At 43.9% G+C, this 10,845-nt stretch overlaps 1 protein-coding gene across 1 annotated transcript in view; it reads right to left on the bottom strand.

Moving 5' to 3' along the window:
• The window catches only part of IQCH (IQ motif containing H), a 68,895-nt gene that overhangs the window by 1,433 nt on the left and 56,617 nt on the right, over nucleotides 1-10,845 (bottom strand). Inside the window, exons 18-21 of the mRNA XM_026040538.1 lie at nucleotides 6,957-7,124; nucleotides 3,865-3,990; nucleotides 3,101-3,162; nucleotides 402-510 (exon numbers count right to left, since the gene is read on the bottom strand). Of these exons, the coding sequence (XP_025896323.1) occupies nucleotides 402-510; nucleotides 3,101-3,162; nucleotides 3,865-3,990; nucleotides 6,957-7,124 (465 nt within the window). The remainder of the gene's footprint in view (nucleotides 1-401; nucleotides 511-3,100; nucleotides 3,163-3,864; nucleotides 3,991-6,956; nucleotides 7,125-10,845) is intronic.

Genomic DNA, 10,845 nt, shown 5'->3' with positions numbered 1-10,845 from the left:
CACTCATCTAAGGAGTTGTTATAAAACGAGACACATTCTTCTAATTTAACATTTCTGTCTTGATTATGCCCCTTTAAAAATAAAACAGACACTTGGGGCAGAATTTCCCAAGGCAGCGCCAAAAGCTGCTTTGCTACTTGCAAGGGAAAAGGAGAAGCTTTGGAGAGTCAGTTTACAAGTAATTTCAAGCTGAAGTCTATCTATTTTCAAAGAAAAAGTTTCAAACTATTAAATTTAACTAACAGGTTCATGGGAGACTTACTATATTGACCTAGACACTGTAAAATACATACTGCTAACAAGAAAAAGGGATGGTTTAGCACTTGTTTATGATACAGCATGAGGTATTTTCAGCCCTTGTACAGAAATTAACCAGGATCGTTAGTTAATTAACACCTCACCTTAAAATTGGTCTCGCCTTGCATATTAGGTGCTGATATTTCTTGATGAATGATGAAGAGATTGCGAGCAAAGGTCATGAGGACCCCCTGGAGATCCTCTCCGATTGTTCTGTTAATGATATCCAAACAAATGAGTTTACCAATGATTCCCTTCACATGCTTAAAAACAATCGCCCTCTCATTTGTGCCTGTCTGGTGACGGAATTTAATGAGTATTTTCAATCTCACAAGGTGGCAATCTTCCGGGAGATATGAAAGATGAGGCTCCATTTTAAGTTGTCAACAGAACGGATTTGAGTAATAAATAATTTTTATTAATCAACTTTGCAGAAGCAAGCAGGAGGCTCCGGCTTACCACTGAATTAGGACAGAGACACTAGAACACTTGAAACTTCCAAGTGTTCCACTAGAACACTTGAAACTAGAACACTTGCACTTCCCTGCAAAACCAGATCCGATGCAGAGAAATTCCAGCAGCGTCAGCGTTTCTTAGACTGTTGTAGCTTACTTGGAAATACAAACTTTGCTTTTTGAGGCTTTAGGTTCTCAGTGGTGCCTATAGACTCAACACACATTACGTTACAGAATCGAATATTGCACCGAGGCAGCTTGTACCTCATTTACTGACTAGAGGTGACAATGAAGAGCTCTACACTGCAGGAAATGCATGCTAACCCAGAGAGATGCTTTAGCTATTTCAGTGATTTTATAACCTCAATCAGATTGTTACATCCTTGAAAATGTTTTCGAATTGAAATAATGAAATTGCATAGGATGTGAGAGAAGACAAATCTGGGATCAGAATGTGTGAACGACAGAGAACAATTTCTTTCTGGCAAATCCATTGCAGTGCTGTGGTCCCGTTTATTCTGTGATCACCTGCCCAACAACCAAAGCTCRTGAGCGCAGCCTCGGCTGGAGACCCAAGGTGCTTACGAGGGAGCAACCCCTCGTGTGCTATTCCAAAAGAGGTGGCAAAAAGAGAGTAGGGTGGAAAATCTCAAAACATTCTTTTTTAGTGACTGCAGGTGGGTGTATGGGGTAGCACAGGAGCACGTGAGCTTTAAAGGAACTGCTCCGTACAGAGAGCCAAGGAGCTGCAAACCATCTTTAGGGCTCATTTAGTTCATTCCCCGCGCGAGGGCAGGATCGATGCTACTGAGATCAGTCTTGACAGATGTTTGTCTAATCTGCTACTAAACACTGTCAATGACAACCTCACCAAGCAATCTATTTAACGCTTCACTTTCTGTCAGAAATTTTTCCTATGTTAAAGCTTGATTTTTCCTGGGTGCAAGTCAAGTCCATTTCTTCTACCACCAAAGCACGGAGAACTTACTTTTCCTCTCCTTCCTGAAGCAGCTGTTTATGTGTTTACGGACCCTTAGCAGGTCTCCCCTCCATCTCCTTGTTCTCATTAAGTCTCTCCGTGCAAGTCCCGTTTTCTAGATCTCTAAATATTCTTATTTCCTCCCTTTGAACTTCCCACTTGCTTTGTAGCTTTTCTGTGCCCCAAACAAGCAAGTTCTTCAACCAAGGCCTCAGCAGGACTGAGCAGGAGGCAGGGATTGCTTCCACAGCCTGGCAGGCTGCGTGTTTTTACCCATGAGGATAGTCCTTATTTCTTCCATAAGACGCTGATCTTGCCAACTTTGGGTCGGTCTGTGGCCCCCGTGACTCCCGGACCCTTTTCTCCAATAGTGACTGGTTGTTTTTCATCTTCACCACTACTGTCCCCGTGTCATTTCTCGCATCTCGTTGCACTTGAGCATGATTGCATTTTTCAGATTATTCCTTCAATTCCACAAGATAATTTTCAATTCTATGCCTGTTCTCCAAAATACCTGCAGTCMCATCCAGCAAACTAGCAAGCTGTTTCCTTGGGAAACAGCAGCCCCAAAGGAACAGTTGCAGACCGGGAGCGGACAATTTCAGACCCTCGCTCAATACACCCCATTTTGACAGCAAACTGTGTGAATTTCTTGAGGGGGGTTCACTCAGTGTTCAGCAGGGTTGTGCAYGTTGTGCACTTTGTGCTTTCTCAGGCTTCTTAGGGGAGGTTAATTTGTCTAAACTGCTACTGAAGCACCAGACTTGCTCCCGCTTCCCTCTGACTGCCAATGGTTGCTTGGTGAAGAACAATCCAAAGGGCATTAAATGCTCCCTTTCTAGCATCATCTCTAGTTATGATTTTCATGCCATTGAGTAGCAGACAAACAATTCCCCTTCCCTAGTTTTCCTCTTACTAACAGGACAGCTGGAAATATGTGCAGCTCTTACCGGGYATCGATCATTTTCTGTCTTGGCTCTTCTGATTTGGTGCTCTACTTATCCCTTAATTTATACCACCGAGAAGCAGGGAAGAGCAGCCCAGGCTCATCCTTTTGCTAGATTGCTATTGACACCGCATCTCGCTCCTCTCAAGCTAATTGCAGCGTGTTGTTAGCCTTCAGTGCAGACACACTTTAATCTAAGTGGATTCCGGTACCTTTTCACTTTTTTTTAAGCAAAGTGCCCAAAAGCCTCGCTAAAGTTTTTCACAAGGCTGCTCTGAGGAGGGGTCACCGGAGCCTTCTCGGGTGGCTCTGCCCGGACCTGCTGCCCAGCCTGGTTGCTCCCTGCCAGGCTCGTACAGGACAGGGCTCTCATCCTCCCTGGCTGCCTCCTGCCCGTGGCCGCCCGCRCACACTCACACTCACACCATGCCCAGCTGGCCTCGCTTCTCCTCTTCGTACAGCAGCAGAACCGTTCCCTGCTTTTCCTGTTAAAGAGAAAAACACTTCATTTACTTTTTCCCCAAACCGACAATTGCAATAATGAATACCTAATATGTTGTACAGGGACAGTAAGGACAYGATAATTTCTAGGAAAGGCTAGTTGACCCAAGCTCAGCTCCTGGCTGACAGCCACAATCCTTTTTAATAATCCATAACAATCCAGGACAATCCAGAATCCCACAATCTGGGTGACCGGAGCAGCCTGGGCAGCTCTCGCAGCTACCCCCGCGCGAGACGCTCTCCCATTCCCCATGTGTGGCACGAACAGGCACTTTCCATCCTTCCCTGCTTCCACTCAGCCCAAATGGGACACATCTCACAGCACTGCGGATCTCCYGAATTTGTGGTTAGCAAAATATCCACCAGCTAAAGCAAAGGGGCAGATGAGTGCTACCAGGCGGGGGTATTTTTATGGGAACTAAGCGAAGACCTCTATGCAATTTAGAGTTYGCTAGTTAGCAAAATAAAATAAAACCGATTCTGATTTGTGGTACTTATTTGCAGTACTTATTTTACTTCAAGACAASCCTAGAGCAAACACCTTGCAAACACCTTAGACTTACCCATTATATTATGCTAAACRGGACACTTAAACCTTACACTGTGCTAAATGGCTTCCCCACATCAGAATGAACATACATCATGCAGAGGGAATACCACATTTTCTAACCTTTCCYCCTTCTTACCTGGAGGTCAAAGCCGACACCATGAGCTTTGCACATCTGGAGGAGAACGTTATAGTAGATCACGGACAGGTTGGAGTGCCTCAGGTGGCTGCTGGCGACCGCGCAGCGCCTGCGTCCGCGGCAAAGCTGCAGAAACACCACAGCACGCTCCGTCCTCGTGGCATTTCATACCAGACACTGCTCGGTTGCTATTTAGACAAACAGCTTTTGATTTGCTCTGTTGTAGTAATGCAAGGGTGCAGCAAGTCCATTGCCTCACTTAGAGGGTTCCCCTTCATGACGACGTCTCCTGAACACTGCATTTCCGTGCAGCCTCTGCTCCCGTGCTGTACGTAAAACCCTAGATCACAGGTAGGTTCTACCGAACCAGTCTCCATGCCCCACATTTTGATATTTTTGTAATTTCATTGGTAATGGAGTCTTGTGTAACGGCTACGYTCGGGATACTCCAACCCCATCCTGACCCGCAGGAATGTCTGTTGATCCCGAGTCAAAGCCCAGCTCTTCTCCAGGGCAGGAATCCAAGGTGGATAATGAAGGACTTTGGCCCTAGGGATAAAAGCTCTCAAACAGATTTTCTCGGGTCAAATTTTAAGGGGATTTCACCAAGACTCCTGCATTAGGGCGCCCATTCTTTCCAGGCAGATCATAAGGACACCCGGCCCAGTGATTCCAGGTTGTYTCTGGATCACAATATTTGCAGATTTGTGCTGCCTAAAGGCCTGAATCTGGTCTGATCCCAAAGGATCCCAAAGAATCCTGTGCTGCTGGGAGAGGAGAGCACCATGAGTACAMGCGGTCCGAGATCAGTCCTATGTGACAAGGGCTGCTGATTTCACGCCAAGGCAATATTAACTCCAACTCGTTCATTATTAAAACGTCAGAACTGTCACAAAGTAATTAAAGCTAACTGTCAAAAACCTTAAATATGGCTCCTAATTAACGCAAAGTGACTGTGGGTTATGTTTATGGGGAGGCAGGCCGCCGAGACGCGGCAGTGTCTGCAGCGGTGACATCGGACACAGGAGCCCGTGTCACATCGGCAGCGCTCGGAGGCTACGTCCCCCGCGCCTGGCAAACCTGCGCCGGGCTCAGGAGAGGGRCCTGGTCGCACCTATAGCTTGCTGACCGTACATATAGTGTAGCCGACTGTACAATTGACCACAGAGGACTTCGTACTGCGGATGGAGTCACCCCAACACCCGAGTTTGGCCTCTCTTGGGACAAGAAAATGCTGAGTTGAGTGGAATTGAAAGGAGATGTTCTCCTAAAGCAGGGCTTTCCTGTGACATTCGGTGTGATCCGGGCTGTTCGTTCAAGAACGGGGATATTGCACGTCCAAGCGTGTAATTTACAGTATTTTTTTCCTAAAATAATATTTGTTTTGACATTGACTCATTTAAGTTGACATAGCTGAAGTCCTTCTATAATACATCTCTGCCTGAAAATTAATCATGTTTATAATATTCTGAGAATTAATAACACCCATTGCTCAAGTCATTAACTTAAAAAAGGAGCTTCCAAAATCTGTTCCCTGCAGTAGGGGCCCACAAATAAATGAATGCTTGATAAAATAATCCAAGTAGCAGTTTAACAAGCGTAAACTTGAATGTGGCTGCAATAACACAGAACTATTGTTTAAGGGTTGGCATCAGGTTGATGAGGTGCTTATTTCAGCTACAAAGCATGCATACACATGCATAATGAACTGCAGTATGAATTATTAATGTGTTGCTTATTTAGCCTCATCTGTCTAGAAGATAATGTATCCTAACTATAATGAGTGATTGGTTTTGTACATAATTACAGTAGCAGCAGTATCTGGGAAATTTGTTCTTTCAAGGAAGGATTTCTAAAAATAAAATCATCTTACAAACTCAGTTGCTGCTCCATTTTATCAAAATCAAGCCTACTAGGACTGCGAATATATAATAAATTAAAAGGGACAGAATCATTATTAACATCATAATTTTACACAAAGTGTTTTACTTAATCATTCATTACAGATCATGTGCTGCAAAAGCATTTGTCTCTCATTTTGTTTGTTCTTTTTCAGAGAGATTTTCAGCAAGAGTGTTTTTTGTAGTTAACTCTTACGGAGCTAAGAACCTCAGAAACACCGAAAGAAGAAAAATAGAGTGACAACTTCTGTTAATTCTGACAGAATTTTAATTAAAAAAAGTTGCTACTTGATTACTTTTCATTTCTAAAACTTGTACTACTGGGACCAATCATATCTAATTTACTTCTCTCCAACCAAAAGCGGTTGCTTGACAAGAACAATAGATCAAGGGCTCATTAACCTCTAAATTGCAGCTCTATGACRTTTTTGGAATGGGGTAACATTCCTCCTCTATTTACGGAAAAAAAAGGTGGCTTTAAATCTTCTGTGTAATCTGTAACTCTGGAGTAACTGTAATCTGTAACTCAGGGACAGCAAGAGGGAGCTTGACTTTCTGTTCCCYATTAGGAAACACCCCGGCCGGGGCGCCGGTTCTTCCTCTCCTTGCTCAGTGCCCGTGGCCTTAACGAACACTGAGGAATTGGACACAGAGCTGCACGTTCTGGGGAYGAACACTCGGGTTTAACTCAGTGAGGCCTGTCAGATACAGAGGTGTCCAGATCCTTTGGAGGAAACAYCCCCCATTTTCTCCCTCTCAGTTTTGTGGATGAAATTATAAAGCTGGGGTAGAACTTCAGTGTCCTAACCTCCAATCCCAATCCAGAGCTTGTGAGCTCAGGTTCTTGCTTGACCACTTTTAAGGCACTCCTGTTGTCAGGGCCTCTGACCTCCTGGCCTGATCTTGCAGCACATAAATCACCACCTTCCTTACAACACGAAAACTACACAGAACGCTTATAAGTTATTTGCTACCATAAATCAATATTATTGAATGGAGGGGCTAAATAATCAGGTGTCCACGAACACCCGGAACATTTGTTTTAATTTCTAAGATGATGGTCGTTTAGTTCAACACGCTCCTAAAATCTAATAGCAGCAGCTCTGTTACACAGATCAAGACCAGTGATCAGATTTTAACTTTTGGATAACATGCATTAATAATWTCATTTGTAAACAAACCATTGCTTACAGTTTGCGTCTCTTCCTGCTTAATATGATGGCTTCTTATTTTCTTTGATCCCAGTGGCACTTGAAAGAGGCTAGAGTGACAATCCAGGTTTCCATCTGTCACATACAACATGAGCTGAGTCAAGGCCAGCTGGTCACTATAGCAAAGGTCAAGGTCTGTTGCCCACACCTATTCAAAACACAAACAGTGACATTAAAAAAAAGAGAACAGTGACATTAAAAGAACATTAAGGACCATTTCATACATGTTGGTGCACATGACTATGATTTTCTTGGCTGGCAATGATAAAGAATTTCTAGATTGGAGCAATCAAAACCTAGGTAACTTTCCAAGATAATTTACCAAAGACAACTGAAAGGCCAAGGGAAAAACAAAAGGTAGTTACCTTTACTAGGTAGATTTTAGTAAGAATTAAAGAAAGTAGATAGATGAGATTGGAAAGTATAGAGCTTGGATCGCACTGCTTATATAACTACTAAATATCGCACCTGGATTTTCCAGCTGAAGAACAGTTAAATAAAGTCAACCTTGAGTTACAAATACATGGAAAAAGGGAGGTCCCGAAGGCAAATCTAAACSGTGAGTGAAAGACCTACTCAGCTGTAGAATCTCCATTTTAAAATGCATTGGTTGTCACGGGGGCTCTGCAAAGAATTAGCAAAGAAATACACGGTCTGATGAAAGAGCGACCCGCGGCCATGCAGGATATTGCGTGGCCACGTGCCCAGCTCGGCTCCCTCACCTTCCTCACCTTCCTCCCGGGGTCGCTGCACAGRGCGGATGGGACCCGGCACCGCAGGGCTGCGGCAGAACGGTCAGCATTAYTTTACCCCCGCGCTTTTCCCATTTAAAAAGCACTTGTGTCTCCTACACCGCTGAGAAACGTTAACGCACGCAAATATCTGCCCTACAGTGGACCCCTTTAAAACAAATCTAGCAGTGAATGACTCGAATAAGGCTTTGAATAGTAAATGGAGTCATTATAAGGATATTAAGAGGTCAGGCAGTCAAGGCCTCTTGGTAAACTGGAGTTAATTTCTGAATCATATTCACATAGTAATGCCCTTTTTATAATGGTGAATAAATCACATCAGTAACAGTTGTTAATAACTAACTGCCAAGTATCTGTTGCTGTATTAAATATCCTATTTGTCAACTTAAATATTTCCTGCCGCATGGTATAAAATGCAAATCTTATGCTAATGGCTGGCTTTCCTTTGTAATAGGGGAACTTTCTCCAATTACAGCGCTTAATTTTCTTCAATAATTTATCCAGCAGCATCACTTCTGCAAGACAGGAAGGAACTTCCATATGCACTTGGACTTCTTCAGTATGCACTAACCCTCGCAATGAGCTACGCAGTATTATAAACAATATGTGCTGTAAGAGCATTACATTCATTTCGGTAAATATTAGCAAAACAACAGCACTCAATGAGTTTTGAATCTTSAAGTGGATCCTAGGATCTCAGCCAAGGCTTTGTGCCCAAATAGACGACCAGGTTACGCGACTGCTGAATATCTTAAGTTCATTTGTTTGGGTCCGACGCGTTGGACGCCCAGGGTCTATTCCTGAGCTCAGACAAATGAAGTGGTAGCTCCCAGCCCAGCCCCTGACGTCGCATCTGCTTTGCACTAAAGTCCAGAGTTTTGCTTTACTTAATGATTTTACTTTCTGGAGGTTTTGCTGCTGGGTGAACAGAGGTAGGAGGCAGGCTAGGGTGGAGATGGACCATAAAATGGGCAGGTGGAAGAAGGCTCATGGCTTGCCCGTTTATCTCCGCCTTCACCCTCACACAATTAACAGCTTGGATCAACAGGCTGTGCAGGCAGGGAGGTGTCCATCACCTCCCCTKGCCGCTCCTGCCTCTCCCCGTTGCATGAGGGACATGGAACAAGGACCCAAGGACCTTGCTGTAGGGCCATACAACAAAGATTCCTTGTTGTATGCAACAAGGCCAGGCCCTTAGCAGACTTTTCCAGTGGGTTTGGAAGTTGAGCAAGCCCAAGTCTCGCTGCTGGAGCGGCGTGAGGACCACRGCCGGGCAGCTGCTCGTGTGGTTCTTGTTCTGCAACCAGGCAGCGGGCATCTGTTTGCTGGCTCTATCAGCCTGGCACCTTTCGCCAATAATATATCAATATATATTCCCAAATGGAAAGGGGGAGCTCATTAAATTACACTAAGCACATGTTGACCATATTGAAGTTAGCGGGTGTCCCTTGAGTGTAATGACCTAAAATTAATTGCAATAAACAATGAAGAAGCACCAGAATCCTTCGTACGTGTATCTGAAGACTTCTAATGAGCTGAACTCCATCACTGACGACTCCTCATTTTCTGTGAAGAAGTCACCAAGCTCATGCCAAGAACACATGGATTTCTATGGGTTTGAAGGTGCTCTTCTGCACGCAGARCTAAACCAGTCCAGCTAGAGCTGCCATGAGCACTTGGTATGGAAAAGAACACGCGTTAAGAGATATATCTAATATTAGAGCATGGAACAGAGGGCATCCGCAGCACYAGGATCTACTTATTAGCTTAGTTAATGCCACAGCAGGCAGAAAGTGGCTGCTCWGTGACAACCGCACGTGGGTCACCTGCCTGTTCTGGTGGCACAGGGCACTGCTTGGCACTCGTTTGCTCTTGCAAGCTAAGAAAGGAATTACTCAGCAGCTACAGCCGCTCATACTAGTGAATGGATTTCAACATGTTTCCCTCTAAAGCAAGAGCAAAYGGGTGTCAAAGCTGCTAAATGCCTYGAAAACCTCAGCCGGGCGTGTGGGGGGTTGYTTATTATATGAATATATTTCCATAGTTTATAAAGCAAAGCCTGGGGAGGCTGGGCAGTTAATAACCAGCGGAGTTGGTGTCTCCGGCAGTAAGGTAGGAGCTCATTGAAGAAGATCTGAGCAAAGGTCAGGTTTAAATAAAGACCCAAGACCAATACAGCCACACAAACATGCTCAAGTCCATCCTCATTTTCTTAGGATATACAATAAGGGCACCTATGCATTTAATGTCATGTCTCAGTTGGATTGCACGGCAAATTAATGTGACACAAGCACATTTAACCTGGRATTGCAGGACTTTCACAGGACTCCCACGATCTAAATATTTCTGGAAAGATTCTCTCCCACAACTCTAATTTCCACACGTAGCAGTGGAGCACTTGTGTTCAGAAATGAAACTGGAMCAGGACTCATTTGAAGCCTGGAACCAACACAAGGTTTTTCAGACAAGGGAAAGTTCAAAGATAATCAGAGCTGGATTTTTACACCAATTTATGGTTAGAAACGAARAGTCAGTTTTCCATATTGTGCTGTAGTGAAGACTTTAGGCGTTCACAACTTCATGCACTTTAGACTAAGCTAAGAAGAGCACAGATTTAGGTTTTCAGAATCCCAGCACTGGAAAAGAGTACTCAGAAATCCATCCCGGCAGACTCTTTGTCCAAGGAAATACAAAAAAGCCTGGAATTCTCACCCAGGCTGCCAAAAGCTGCTGCTCTCCTTTGGCATGTGCAGCCTAAGAGGCTGTGCTTCACGCTAAGGGCATCTCAAGTGAATAAAGCCACAATTATAGTGTAGTTCTTTACAGCTACCATAAAAACGCTTCGGCTTTAAAACATAAACTTGAGAAGGGAAGGAAACATAAATTCTTAAACAGTTACTAAATTATAGCTTTTCTTGCTCCCCTTTAATTGTTTTATCTGCATCTAGTATTGATGTCTACATTATTGTAAAGAGCACACCTGCTATTTTTAAAGAAGTAGTTGAATGGCACTGTAAAAATGTCAATTAGTAAAATATTAATGCAACTCGGGCTTGAGAAAGGAGCTTCTTTTATTACTTTTAAAATTCGCAGAGGAATTGATCATTGCGCYGCGGA

Source organism: Nothoprocta perdicaria, unplaced genomic scaffold (genome assembly GCF_003342845.1).
Source record: "Nothoprocta perdicaria isolate Ctin4 unplaced genomic scaffold, notPer1 scaffold_26, whole genome shotgun sequence".
Lineage (NCBI taxonomy): Eukaryota > Metazoa > Chordata > Aves > Tinamiformes > Tinamidae > Nothoprocta > Nothoprocta perdicaria.
This window is presented reverse-complemented; position numbering and strand designations above follow the sequence as displayed.